Here is a 13,957-nt window from a genome sequence, read left to right as displayed (position 1 = left end):
CTCTGCGCCTGGGTCGCTGGGGCTGGCAGAGCGTGGGCGGTGTTGGGTGAAAGCTGTCATCTCCCCTCCGAATGTGGCTGGAAACTCGGGGGAATTTTGGAGAAGGAAAGGGGTGGAGGGCAGTGGAAGATGTTGGTTGGTCTGGAAATTTAGAGGAAGTTTGGAGAAGGGGCGGAGGGCATGGAAGAGGTTGGTTGGTCTAGAAACTTGGAGGAAGTTTGGAGAAGGGGTGGAGGGCATGGAAGAGGTTGGTTGGTCTGGAAACTTGGAGGAAGGGGTGGAGGGCGGCATCGGAAGAGGTTGGTTGGTGGTGATGGATCTGCGATGGGCTCATGATGGGCAATCAGGGCTGAAGGGGGGCCATGGGGGGTTGGGTCCCACAGACTGGGGTCCATGGGGATGGCTGCCGCCGTGTCCTCAAGGATGGCACGGGCGGACGGGGGTGCCACGGGAGCTCCCTCAACGGGGCAACGCCACCATGAGCAATAGCACCGAGGTCCCCACACCATTTGTTTAGTTGGGCTGGGATCATTTATCTGTTTTGATGCTTCATTTTTTTGTCGTTGTTGGTTTTGTGGCTGACGCCGCGGGCGTTTCTCCCCCTCGCCGCAGGCCCCGGCGCAGTGCACGACGGGAACAACGGCGCGTGGCGGCGATGCGGCTGCGCGTGGCTGCTGGCCCTGCCGCTCGCCCAGCTCGCCCGCCAGTTTTGACCCGAGAGCCGGCCCGCGGCGTAGCGGCGGCGACGACCACGGCCAGCGAGCGCGAGCAGAAAGGAGAGCAAGAAGAAGAAGATGAAGAAGTGTTCACCGTTTCCGAAAATAATCATAAGAATTGAGAGAGTATCCGGCCAGGCCACCTGTGGGAGGAAAAACACGCAAAAAAAACCCCAAAAAACCAAAACACCACACCACAACAGGAATTTGGAAAAGAGAGAGAAAAAAACCCAGCGAACCCAAGGCTTCCTGCTGAAGATGCAACGCAACTGAGTCTTTTTCACCCTATTTTTTTTTTTTTTTTGGTCTCCCACCCCTTTTTCTCCCCGTTTTTGCCGTGGGCCAGCGCAGGAAGACGCGTGGGGCCGTCGGGGCGATCCCCCCGGTCCCCTTCGCAGCCGCCTGCGGGGACCCCTCCGTCCGGACACGCCAGTTTTCTTCCTTGCCGAGATTTCCCCATCTTCTCATGGACCGTGCCGCCATTTGTGTTCCAGAATATATATATATATATATCCACGTATACATATATATATATATATGTGTATAGATATATAGATCTTCAACAGTTACCACGCCGCCACAAACGGAAAGGGAGGAAGGAGACCGGCGTCAAGCCACGCGTTCATCGTACCACCCGCGGACATCGTGAATGATACGGGATTCTGAGTCATGGTTAATTTTATTAATTATATTTTCTGATACGAGCCTAGAACTCTTTAGTTCCTAAAAAAACAGAAACGCAAAAAAGAGGGGGGAAAAAGAAAATTTAAAAAGGAAAAAAACAGAAAAAAAAAAAATCCAGAAAGGAGAGGGGGAGCGAGCTGAGAGGAGGAGTTGGTTCGCCGAGCGGCACGCACCCGAGGAGGCGACCGGCCGAGGAGGTCTGCGAGCCCGGCGCGACGGCACGGAAGAGGAGGAGGAGGAGGATGAGGAGGATTCTGGTGCCGAACCCCTCCCCGAAACCGGCCCAAAAAGCGGTCGTCCGAACAGTTCCTGCCGAGGGCACGGGCGACGCTCGCCGAGGAGGAGGAAGACGCTGAATCTTTTTATGGGATATATATATACAGTATATATAAATATACATATATATATATAATTTTTTTTTTTTTGTTAGCGTTCTAGCCACGGTTCCCAGCAGGGTCCTTCCGCTGCCATTTCTGCATGCTGTATATGGAGTTAGGTGTGTGTCGGTCCTCAACGAGACGAGCGTCTCGGTCCACGCGTCCCCGAACCCCCTCGCCTTTCCGGCCTCGGGTCGCCGGGGACGAAGCGCCGCGGGGGACCGGGGCCCCTCCCCGTCGCCTTTCGCCACGTGGCCCCGGCCCCTTTGCGGCGAACCGAAGGACAGAGGGAGATCTATATAGCTCAGTTTTATATTTTTTTATATATATATATATGTATGTATATGTGTGTGTGCGCGTGCGTGTGTGTGTAGATATATATATATATAAAAAAAAAAAAAATAAGGTGAAGAAGGCGAAGCCGAAGCGCGGGACCAGTCGACTTGCGGTACGTTTCGGTGGGGGTCTCTCCGCGGCCGGTTTCCCTCCTTCGGTTTCCTTTCCTTCCCCGCGGCGGGGGGCACGCGGGGGGCCCGGGCGCGGGCGGGCGGGCGGCGAGGGGGCTCTCTCTGCCTATCCATTAAAACGATTGTTCCATGTGGCCGCTCCGTCTGGTTGTGGTGCTCATTGCCGTGGGGTCTGGGGCCGCCCCACATTCCCACCCCCCTCCACGCTGTCAGTGACGGGGAAGGGTGCCGGGGGAGGGATGCCGGGTGGGAGCACCGAATCACTGCAGGCGTCGGGGAGGTGGCACTTCGCTGGCCAGCCCGGTGGGGACACGGTCCCAAGGTCAGGCTTTGGTGAGTAGATGGGGAGCTAAGCACGGAGGGACGGAGCCACGCGCTTGGGTGCAGGTGAGACCTCATGGGATGGAGCCACACGCTTGGGTGTAGGTGAGACCTCATGGGATGGAGCCACACGCTTGGGTGCAGGTGAGACCTCATGGGATGGAGCCACACGCTTGGGTGCAGGTGAGACCTCATGGGATGGAGCCACACGCTTGGGTGCAGGTGAGACCTCACTGCCAGGGGTTTGTCGGGGCCGATGTCTTGGGTTTTTGCTGATTTGCAGAAAGCTCCTCGGTGCGTTTGGTCCTCAGCCTCGTAGCCTCCAGGCTGCCTGCTTCCCCCAGGACCCTGGGATGTGTAGGATCAGAACCTGGTCGGTAGCAACAGCAGAACTGATTTTTTGCTATTTTTTTTTTCCTGAACTTATGACGACTTTGTGCAGCTCAAGAAACGGAGAACAAGGAGCGATCGGGACGGCGCTGCGACGCGTGGCAGCGGAGAGATACCGGGGAAAGGGCGAACGGTGCCCCGAAAGCTTCACGGCTCATCCCAAGTTAGTAAGCATGGTGGTGGTGATGGGTTGACTGTTAAGACTTGATGATCTTAGAGGTTGTTTTTTCCAACCTGAATGATTCTAAGTGAAGGACAAGGCAGTGTTCCGTGTCCCCGGGTCAGGATGGCGCGGGAGCCCGTGGTTCATAGGGGAATGTGTTGCGGCCAGTTTGGTCCTTGGCAGCAGATACCCATCTCCCAGGGGAGAAGATGGTGAAGGTCTTTATGCAGGTCTCGGGGCTCTCAGACCAGGACGGCCGGCCACGGCAGGGCAAGCCTGGCAGGAGAGGCAACCGAGGACGGGTACGGAGGTAACGGGGCTGTCTCACTCTCCTCCTTTCCGTAATTTTTTTTGGTGCGCTAGGTGAGAGGTGAAGGAGTGTCCGATGCCAGAGTTTGAGGGACGGAGAATTAAAGAGAGAGAGAGGCAGCATTTATGTATTACTTACATAGGTACTGGTGTCTCTGGGTGGTGGAGAGCGATGGAGGTCACCCTCCGTCCCTAGCAGCCGAGGTCCTTGTCCTTAGGCAGAGGTCCGGTGTTGCTGGCGGTCACGGAGGGATCCAGGAAAGGGGCCGTGTCGCGTCCCCTGGCACCGAGCGGTGGCATAGAAGGGGACAGCGCAGGCCCAAGTGCCACCAGCCACCGTGTTCAGGCGTCTGTAGGTTTTCCTCTCCAGCGCATGCAGGTCTAGATCCCCAGCAGAAGCGGCATGGTGAGCATCACTGAATAGTGCATCAGTCCTAGCTCCCTGATGGGGTTCTTTGTTTTTTGGAAGTGGCTCGAAGCAGAGAGGCTTTCTCCCGGCGGTCACCCACGCCACTCCACTCGCAGCAGTGTTGAGGCGAGCCTCTTGTCCCCAGCACGGAGTTAGGGACTTTGCTGGTCTTGTGCCCGAGGCAGGCTGATACAGCCGCGAGAGCTGCCGTGGCAGCTCTCCCCTCCGGCCCCTTTCCCGGGGAGCCCGCTGGATTTTGGGAAGCGCTTACCTTTGTGCTGCGTGGCTGGAAGGGGACAGCAGCAGCGTCCCCGATGCGCGAGGCTGCAGTAGCTGGCAGCGGGGCGGTTCGGTGCGGCGTTCGGGGATGAAGTCTTGGGACCAGGCTTTTCATTCCCGTGTCAGGGAAGACGAAGGGGGGTCTGGTCCTGCTAAGGGGACCCTCCGACGGGCCCAGCGTAGTCCCCCAGCTCCCCCCGTTCCACCCTGGAACTTACAGCCGAGGGACGTCAGCTTTGGTGATTTCCCTAGGGAACCAGGGTCTCTCGCCTGCTCCATGGCCACGCAGGCAGCAACGAGGGCACCGGGCACTCGGAGGCCATCAGGCACGGCCACCTCCCCCCTTGTGCCCGAGCTGGTGGGCAAGGCGTGGGTCCCAAAGCCTCGCAGCAGCCAGCCCCACGCCGGGGGAGTTCGTTGGGCGTTCTCTCTCCCCGCTGACGGGGTAGAAAGGTGCGGTGTCTGCAGGAGAGCGGGGCTGCAGCCTACAAACTCATGTTTGTAGAGTAAGGTGGTAGCGATGCACCGAGGGTCGTGGCTCCTTCCGCTCCCAGTCACGGAATCAGAGAATGGTAGGGGTCGGAAGGGACCTCTGCGGGTCATCTAGTCCTGGGACATTTTGTCCATGTCCGCCACGGTCCGATGGCGAGAGGAGCAAACCATCCTTAGGAGCTTGTCACCTGCGGAGGCATTCCTCGCTGCAGGGGTAAGTCAAGGCGGGAGAGTCGGTCGTTAGAAGGCGAAGGAGAAGATGCCAGCAACAGCCAAACGTAGGTGAGCGAGGAGAGCAAAGCCGGTCCTCACCCTGCAGGGTCTCCATCAACAGGTACGTGCTTATCCGCGGCCGGGACCCATCGGCAGAGCTACGAGGCCAGTGCCCGGGGCGAGGGACGGCTTAACGGCATCGCCATCAAAAGAGCCTCCGAAAAGCATCAGGTGAGCCTGCCCGGGGCGCGTGGGGTCCGCGAAGCAAAGCCCCGAAGGTACAAAGTTCGTCAAACTTTATTGATACACTGCACAATCACAACCATCTCTGAATTCTGGCCGAATTAGAAAAGGTTACAACTACAATGTGACATGCACAAATCTCAGGTAGTATAGCCACCCTTGGAATACAATGATCGACGGAAACTCAAGACCGGCCGTCGCAGCGGGAGAGACCCGGGAGCCGCGCTCCCCCCCGCCCCGGGTGCCCCCGCCCCGAGCATCCGAACGCGGTCGCGACGGGGTCCACAGCGGGGCCGGCCTCCGACAGCCAACACGTTCCTCACAATGGCACGTTACATGGCACGAGAAAGTCGAACGCCGTCCCGGCAGAGGATAGGGGAGCCGGCCCGGCCCGGGGAGGAGAGGAATGGGGGTGTGGGGGGGTACAGCCCCGGCTCTGCCGGCCTTGGCGTGCGTCACGGCATCTTCTTGTCGTCGTCGTTGCGTCTGCTCTCCAATACGCCACAGCCTCTGGGGCGAGTTCAGTGTTTCTGTCGTGATGAGGGAGAAATTTGGGGTTGGCAGAGGCGGTGGGGCCATGGCAGGGAGCAGGGAGTCGGGGCGAGGCATCTCCCGCGCCCCACGGGTCCTTTTGGAGCCGGCACGCGGGGAAGGACGTGCGTGCTGCTGCGCTGGCAACAGTGTCCAGGGTAGGACCGGGCTTGGTGCCGGTGCCACCTTCCCAGTGGAGAAGCAGAGCAGCAGCAGGATGCCACGCCGTGCCAGATCCCTGCCCATCAGGTAAGCCCCCACGCGTCGGAGCAGCCCCCCACCCCCAAGGTGTGGGGTCTCTTAATGTCCATTGAGATGTTGTAGCTGCGGGGGCTTTTTTGTGACAGCCTTGCACCACGTCCCGGGCAGCCCATTGAGAGGGGAACACAGAGAAGGTATGGTCACATAGAGGACAGGGAGTGGTCCAGCTCCGGCTCTGGGTTGTGTGGTGGATTTTTGTACCTTGCACTTTGAGGACCATCAGCCTCAGTTCCTCTCACGTACAGAAAGCAGGATGGTGGGGCAAGGAGGTTTAGGCAGCAGCAGAATTTCCATGGGAGGTAAGAGCCTGTGCTCTTCAGCCATCTCCTTATGGTGGGAGAAGGAAGGGGCAGGGCACGGGGAGGCGTGGGGTCGGCACAGAGGGACGCTTCGTGTGCTTGCTCGGCGTGCCGCTGCGGAGCAGAGTCTCGCCGTTCCGGGCACAGGGTCCGGCACCGTGCGTGACTCTACAGGAGCAGGATGCGAGGGTCCATCCGGGTATTCCATAAGCAGGGAGGAGACGTGGCCGCCGCCGTCGTGGGGACGGAGGCTCTCCAGGGTAGAAGAAGCAGAGGGTGGAGTCTGGGCGCATCCATTTTGGTGTCCAAAGGCACGTCCAGCAGCGAGGGTCAGCAAGCAGTGAGCTGGGGGCATCCACGCCGTCCCTGTCCCGTGTCCTCCGTGGGGTCAAACACATCGGACTTCCCTCGGGCGGTCGCCAGGGCTCGCGCTGCTGGGCGGGCAGCCTCGCATCACCAGGAAGGGAGACGGTTTTTGGGGACGCCGGGTATGATGTCACCTGGGAGAAGGAGCAGTAGGTGGTGCGTGCTCCTTGAAGGACAACCAGTTGCGTCGGGTGACCCCCGTCAGGAAAGCACTGGTGAGCGCTGCAGTGAGGCGAGGCCGGGGTGCTTAGGGACGAGCTTTGGCGGCGAGAAGTGAAAATCGGGACCAAGAGGGCTGAAGGTAGAGCCGGGGGGCTTCAACCTTGGGGTCTTTTCGGGCATAGGCGGCATAGCGAGACGACAAGATGGACATCCCCATCGGTGCCGGGCCGCATCCCCGGGGCGGCGGGCGACAGTCCGGTGGCAACGCGGTGGGGGTCTGTACAGCGTAACAATCCCGGCACGCGGGAGACGGGGCCATCCTCGGACGCTCGGCACCGTCGCCCGTCCTCCGGCGCGTGGCCCGTCCGACGGAGAGGAGTCCGCGGGCGGCGCGGCGGGGCCTCCCGGCACCCTCCGCTCCCTTATCAAAAGTCGAGGAGGAGGCGAGCGAGGAGGGCGGCCCAGAGGCAGAGGCCGGCAGCCACCCGGGACGCCGCGTTGCCGCCGTCGTGCACCGCTCCCGGCCCTGCACGGGGGAGAGAAGAAGAGGAGCACAAAGGACAGCGTTAACGCCAGTGCCGGGCGGACGTCATCGCGCGAACGGAGCCCTCCTCCCCTTTATCCCTGTAGTTCCCCTGCGCCTTCACGTCCCAGCCCCTGGCATCCCCCGGGGCCGACACGGTGTCGTCCATCCTTTGGAGAGCATTGGGGCTGTTGGTGCGGAGTCCGGGTGGTGTGGAGCAGGTTGTCCAGGATGTTCTGTTGTGCTGTCTGTTCCTCCGTCCCCGCTTCTGTCTCCCTGTCCGTCCCACCGTTCCCTTGTCTATTTGTGTCTCGCTCCCTGGGTCTGTATCCCTCTCTCTGCCCCTGCATCTTTGCGTTTGTTCCTCTCTCCCAGCGCGTTTCTCTGCCCGTCTTCCGATTTGCCTGTTTCCATCTGAGCCCCTCTGCTTTACGTGGCCCTCTGTCCCCCTTTCTGCAGGTCCACCCTAGTCTGCACATCTTCCCCTCCCTCCATCTCTCTCGGGCCCTGCCCACGTTGTTCCCCTCCGTAGTTGCGTGGTGCCTCGCTTGGTGTTGCTGTGCCTGTCCAGGGGAGCATCTCTGCGTCTCCCTGCTCGGTCTGTTTGTCCCGGGGCTTCTCTGCCACCAAGTCTCTCTTCTGCGGGCCTGGCAGTGCCTGCCTGTCTCTCTCGGCTCCCACTCTGTGCTCTAGCTGGGCAACTTGCTAACTCTCAGGCTTCTCTAATCCTTTTTCTTCTGCTGCTTGCTCTTTTTCATTGCCTGCCTTCTCTTCTTCGTTTTTCTGAGTTTCTCCCCCTTCACACCGTCCGTTTCTGCAGCTCCTTCTCTGTGTCTTTCGCCCTCGGTCTTCCTCGTTTTGCGCGCGTCAGGCCCTCATCTCTGCCAGAGCTCCTCTCCAAGTGTGTCATTGCCCGGCGTAGCGTCTCTGTGCGCAGAGATCTCTCTGTAGCAGGCGTCCTGTCAGCTCCCCGTTTCTCCATCTTTACCAGGGTCCTTTCTGCAACTGCCTATCTCCTCGTCTCCCTCCGCCCTGTCCTCTTTGCCTTCCACCGTCTCCGTGTCTGCGCACACCTCCCTTTTTCTACCACCTTGCGCACCTCGTCGTCCGTCTGCCCCCAGCACCCTTCCTCCACGTCCCTCTCTGTGCCTGCGTTGCTGCGTCCCTGTGCGCATCTCACCCAGAGTCCTGCCGTCTCCCGCTTTCTGTCCCTGTGCAGCTCTCAGCGCCTCACCGCATGCGTCCCCCCAGTTCCCCACGTCCCCATCCCCTTGTCGCGCGAGTCCCTCCTCGGTGTCCCCACACCGTGTCACATGCTGCCCGCCTCCCTATCTGTCAGCCCTCTCCGTTGCCACATTCTCCACTAAGTGGGCAGCGTCCAGCCACGTGTCCCACACCCCCTCCCTGCTCTTTTTTCCTACGTGCAGTGTTTCTTCAGTCCCCTTCCATAAGTAATTTTTTTTTTATCGTGACGTAGCTCAAAACGTAGCCTCGGAAGGTTTGGATTGCCGAGGTACAGGTAAAAGGAGAGCATAATGTAACCGTGTAGGTAGAATCTGTTAGTTAGGATCAACAGAAGTCCCAGATGATGAGAAGAACAGCAAGTACAGGGGCACGTAAGCTAAAACTACACTCCTCAGGAAGAAACTATAACTTGTAAGATAGGTAAGGTTTTTCAGGACAGCTCAAATGATAGAGAGTATGACAGAAGAAACAACCATCACAGGAATACTCAGCATCACACAGCGACCCCAGGGAAGAGCCACCTTCACCGTGAGATGAAAAAAACGACCCTCAGCACCAAACACACCCTATAATAAAGTGGAATTTAAACAGAGTGTCTGCCTCATTTCTCATCCTGCATCTGACCTCCAAGCACGCGGTCTGCGCTTTTCCTTCCTTCCTTCCTCCCTCCTTCCCTTCCCTCTCTTCCTCCCTCATACGTCCCCTACCTCCTTCCTCCCTTCCTTTCCTCCCTCCCTACCTCCTCCCTCCCTTCCTTCCCTCCCTCCCTTCCTTCCCTCCCTCCTTCCTTCCGTCTCTCCCCTCCCTCGCTCCTTCCTTCCTTACCTCCCTTCCTTCCCTCCCTCCTCCTTCATTCCTTCCCTTTCTTCCTCCACTCCCTCCTTCCTTCCCTCCATTCCTCCTTCTCTCGCTCCTTCTGTACCTCCCTTCCCCCTTTCCCCTTCCCTTCCCCTCGTTCCTTCCTTCCCTCTTTCCCTTTACCCCTTGCCTCCTCCCTTTCCTCTTCCCCCCTCCCTTCCCTCCTTCCACTCCCTCTTTCCCTTCCTACCTTCCCTCTTTCCTTTCCCCATTTCCCTCCTTCCCTTCCCTTCTCCCTTCCCTCCCCCACTTCCCCATCCCTCCTTCCCTTCATTCTTCCCTTTCCTTTCCCTCCTCCCATCCCTCTCTCCCTCCTGCCTTCCCATCCCTCCATTTCCCCTTTCCCTCCTTCCTCTCCTTCTCTTCCCTTCCTTCTTCCCTCTTTCCCTTCTTCTTCCCCTCCCTCCTTCCCTCTTTCCCTTCCCCCTTTCCCTCTTTCCTTCCCTTCCTTCTTCCCTCCTCCCTTCCCTCTTCCCCCTTTCCCTCCTCCCTTCCCTCTTTCCCGTCCCTTCCCTCACCCACTTCCCCCTTTCCATCCTCCCTCTTTCCGTCCTTCCCATCCCTCCCTTCCCCCTTCCCCCCTCCCTTCCCACCTTCCTTCTTCCCTTCCCCCTTTCCCTCCTCGCCCTTTCCCTTCTTCCCTCCTCCCTTCCCTGTTTCCCCCTTCCCTTCTCCCTTGCCCCTTTCCTCTACCCTCCTTCCTTCCCTCTTCCCCCTCCCTTTCCTCCTTCCCCTCCCTCTTTCCCTTCCCTCTTCCCCTTCTTCCCTCCTCCCTTCCCTCTTCCCTTCCCTCTTTCCCTCCTTCCTATCCCTCCCTTTCCTCTTTCCTTTCTTCCCTGTTTCCCTTCCCCCTTTCCCTCCCCTCCTCCCTTCGCTCTTTCTCCTTTCCCTCCTCCCTCTTTCCTTTCCCTTTCCCTCCTTCCTTCCCCCTTCCTCTTCCCCCTTCCCTTTCCCTCCCCCTTTCCCTCCTTCCCTCCTCCCTTCCCTCCTTCCCCTTCTTCCCTCCTCCCTTCCCTCTTCCCCTTTCCCTTCTTCCCTCCCTCCATCCTTCTTTCCCTTCCCTCCTCCCTTCCCTCCCCCTTTCTTTTCCCTCCTCCCCATCCCTCCCTTTCCTCTTTCCGTTCTTCCCTCCCTCCCTCTTTCCCTTCCCACTTTCCCCTCTCCTTCCCTCCTCCCCTCCCCTCCTCTTTCCCTTTTCCCCTCCTCTTCCCATCCCTACCTCCTCCCTTTCCTCTTTCCCTTCTTCCCTCCTTGCTTTCCCTTCTTCCCTCTTTCCCTTCTTCCTTGTTTCCCTTCCCCTCCCCCTTCTTCCTTCCCTCCTCCCTTCCCTCTTTCCACTTCCCTCATTCTCCTTTCCCTCCTCCCTTCCCCTCTTTCCCCCTCCTCCCCTCCCTTCCTTCCCCTTCTTCCCCTTCCCCTCCCCCTTTCCCTCCCCCTTTCCTTCCCTCTTTCCCCTTTCCCTCCTTCCCCCTCTCCCTCCTTCCCCTCCTCCCTTCTCCTCCCGTTTCCCCCCTTCCCTCTTTCCCCTTCCCCTCTTTCCCCTTCCCCTCCTTCCCTTTCCCCTTCCCCTCCTTCCCTTTCCCCTTCCCTCCTCCTCTTTCCCCTTCCTTCCCTCTTTCCCATCCTCCCTTCCCCTTCCCTCTACTCCCTTAACCTCCCCCTTTCCTCTCCTCCCTACCCCTTCCCTCTTCCCCCCCTCCCTTTCCCCTCCCCCTTTCTCCTCCTCCCTACCCCTTGCCTTTCCCTCCTTCCTGTACTCCCTTCCCCCTTTCCCTCCTTCCCGTTCCCCTACTCTACTCCCTTCCCCCATCCCCTCTTTCCCCTCCCCTCCTCCCTTCCCTTCTCCCTATCCCCTCCTTCACTTTCCCTTTTCACCTCCTCCCCTTTCCCTTTCCCCTCCTCTGCCTTCCCCCTTTCCCCTCCTTCCCCTACTCCCTTCCCCTTGCCTTTCCCTACTTCCCCTCTTTCCCCTTCCCTCTTTCCCATTCCCCCCTTCCCTCTTTCCCCTTTCTCTCCTCCCCTTTCCCTTCCCTACTCCCTTCCTCTCCTCCTTTCCCTTCCCCCCTTTCCCTCCTTCCCCTCTTTCCCCTCCCCATCCTCTCCTTCCCCCCCTTCCCACTTTCCCCTCCTCCCTTTGTTCCCCTTTCCCCTCCTTCCCCTCTTTCCCCTATCCCCTCTCCCCCTTAGCCCTCCTTCCCCATTTCCCCTTCCCCTTTGCCCTCCTTCCCCTTTCCCTATCCCCCCCTTCCCCTTTCGCCCCCTTTCCCTATCCCCTTCCCCTATCCCCCCCTTCCCCTCTTCCTCTATCCCCCCCTTCCCCTATCCCCTTCCCCTATCGCCCCCTTCCCCTATCGCCCCCTTCCCTATCCCCTCGTTCCCCTTCCCCTATCCCCCCCTTCCCCCCCAATCCCCTTCCCCTTTCCCCTCCTTCCCCTATCCTCCCCTTCCCTTTCCACACCTTTCCCTATCCCTCCTTCCCTTTCCCCCTTCCCCCTTTCCCTATCCCTCCTTCCCCTTTCCCCCTTCCCCCTTCCCCCTTCCCCTATCCCCTCCTTCCCCTATCCCCTTCCCCTTTCCCCTCCTTCCCCTATCCCCTATTCCCCTCTCCCCCCCTTCCCCTATCCCCCCCTTCCCCTATCCGCCCCTTTCCCTATCCCCCCTTCCCCTTTCCCTCCTTCCCCTTTACCTATCCCTCCTTCCCTTATCCCCCTTCCCCTATCCCCTTCCGCTTTCCCCCTCTTCCCCTTTCCTTATCCCCCCCTTCCCCTATCCCCCCCTTTCCTTCCCCCCTTCCCCTTTCCCTATCCCCCGCTTCTGTTATCCCCCCTTCCCCTTTCCCCCTTCCCCTATCCCCTTCCCACTCCTTCCCCTCTTCCCCTATCCCCCCTCTTCCCCTTTCCCTATCCCCTCCTTCCCTTATCCCCCACTTCCCCTTCCCCTATCCCCTTCCGCTTTCCCCCTCCTTCCTTATCCCCCCCTTCCCCTATCCCCTTTCCCTTATCCCCCCCTTCCCCTATCCTCTTCCCCTTCCCTCCTTCCCTTCCCCCTTCTCTTATCCCCCCTTCCCCCCTTCCCCTATCCCCCCTTCCCCTTTCCCCCTCTTCCCCATCCCCACCTTCCCCTATCCCCCTCTTCCCCTATCCCCCTCTTCCCCTATCCCCCCTTTCCCCTCTTCCCCTATCCCCCCCTTCCCCTTTCCCCTCCTTCCCCTATCCCCCTCTTCCCCTATCCCCCCTTCCCCTATCCCCTCCTTCCCCTTTCCCCTATCCCCCCCTTCCCCTTTCCCCCTTTCCTTATCCCCTATCCCCCCCTTCCCTTATCCCCCCTCTTCCCCTATCCCCCCCTTCCCCTATCCCCCCTTTCCCCCTCTTCCCTTTCCCCTCCTTCAACTATCCCCCCCTTTCCCTATCCCCCCTTCCCCTTTCCCTATCCCCTCCTTCCCTTATCCCCCACTTCCCCTATCCCCTTCCGCTTTCCCCCTCTTCCCCTATCCCCCCCTTCCCCTATCCCCTCCTTCCCTTTCCCCTATCCCCCCTTCCCCTATCCCCCCCTTCCCCTATCCCCCATTTCCCTTATCCCCCCCTTTCCCCTATCCCCCCCTTCCCCTATCCCCCTCTTCCCCTATCCCCCCCTTCCCCTATCCCCCCTTCCCCTATCCCCCCTTTCCCCTATCCCCCCCTTCCCCTATCCCCCCTTCCCCTCTTCCCTATCCCCCCCTTCCCTATCTCCCCCTTCCCCTATCCCCCCCTTCCCCTATCTTCCCCTTCCCCTATCCCCCCTTCCCCCTTCCCCTATCCCCCCTTCCCCTATCCCCCCCTTCCCCTATCCCCCCCTTCCCCTATCCCCTCTTCCCTATCCCCCCCTTCCCCTATCCCCCCTTCCCCTATCCCCCCCTTTCCCTATCCCCCTCTTCCCCTATCCCCCCCTTCCCCTTTCCCCTCTTCCCCTATCCCCCCCTTCCCCTATCCCCCCTTCCCCTATCTCCCCCTTCCCCTATCTCCCCCTTCCCCTATCCCCCCCTTCCCCCTATCCCCCCTTCCCCTATCCCCCCCTTCCCCTCTTCCCCTTTCCCCTCTTCCCCTATCCCCCCTTCCCCTATCCCCCCCTTCCCCTATCTCCCCCTTCCCCTATCTCCCCCTTCCCCTTCCCCTATCCCCCCCTTCTCCTATCCCCCCCTTTCCCCTATCCCCCCTTTCCCCTATCCCCCCTTTCCCCTATCCCCCCTTCCCCTTTCCCCTATCCCCCTTTCCCCTATCCCCCACTTCCCCTATCCCCCCCTTCCCCTATCCCCCTTTCCCCCCTTTCCCCCTTCCCCTATCTCCCCCTTTCCCCTATCTCCCCCTTCCCCTATCCCCCCTTTCCCCTATCCCCCTCTTCCCCTATCCCCCCCTTCCCCTATCTCCCCCTTCCCCTATCTCCCCCTTCCCCTATCCCCCCTTCCCTTTCCCCTATCCCCCCCTTCCCCTAACCCCTCCTTCCCCTATCCCCCCTTTCCCCTATCCCCCCCTTCCCCTATCCCCCTTTCCCCTATCCCCCCCTTCCCCTATCCCCCCCTCCCCTATCCCCCTCTTCCCCTATCCCCCCCTTCCCCAATCCCCCTTTTCCCCTATCTCCCCCTTCCCCTTTCCCTATCCCCCCTTTCCCCCCCA

The 13,957-nt window shown here is 60.0% G+C and overlaps 2 protein-coding genes across 14 annotated transcripts in view; one reads left to right on the top strand and one right to left on the bottom strand.

The window, feature by feature from the left end:
- LOC104326841 (protein CEPU-1) overlaps positions 1-2,378 on the top strand; it is a 332,439-nt gene extending 330,061 nt beyond the window's left edge. For all 8 annotated transcript variants that reach the window (XM_075442552.1, XM_075442554.1, XM_075442557.1 and 5 more), the window contains one exon: positions 613-2,378. In XM_075442552.1, the coding sequence (XP_075298667.1) occupies positions 613-713 (101 nt within the window). In that variant the 3' untranslated portion in view covers positions 714-2,378. The remainder of the gene's footprint in view (positions 1-612) is intronic.
- Positions 2,379-7,010: 4,632 nt separating this feature from the next.
- The window catches only part of OPCML (opioid binding protein/cell adhesion molecule like), a 291,671-nt gene continuing 284,724 nt past the window's right edge, over positions 7,011-13,957 (bottom strand). For all 6 annotated transcript variants that reach the window (XM_075442560.1, XM_075442561.1, XM_075442562.1 and 3 more), the window contains one exon: positions 7,011-7,208. In XM_075442560.1, coding sequence (XP_075298675.1) covers positions 7,108-7,208 — 101 coding nt within the window. In that variant the 3' untranslated portion in view covers positions 7,011-7,107. The remainder of the gene's footprint in view (positions 7,209-13,957) is intronic.

This window comes from Opisthocomus hoazin, chromosome 24 (genome assembly GCF_030867145.1).
Source record: "Opisthocomus hoazin isolate bOpiHoa1 chromosome 24, bOpiHoa1.hap1, whole genome shotgun sequence".
NCBI classification, from domain to species: domain Eukaryota; kingdom Metazoa; phylum Chordata; class Aves; order Opisthocomiformes; family Opisthocomidae; genus Opisthocomus; species Opisthocomus hoazin.
This window is presented reverse-complemented; position numbering and strand designations above follow the sequence as displayed.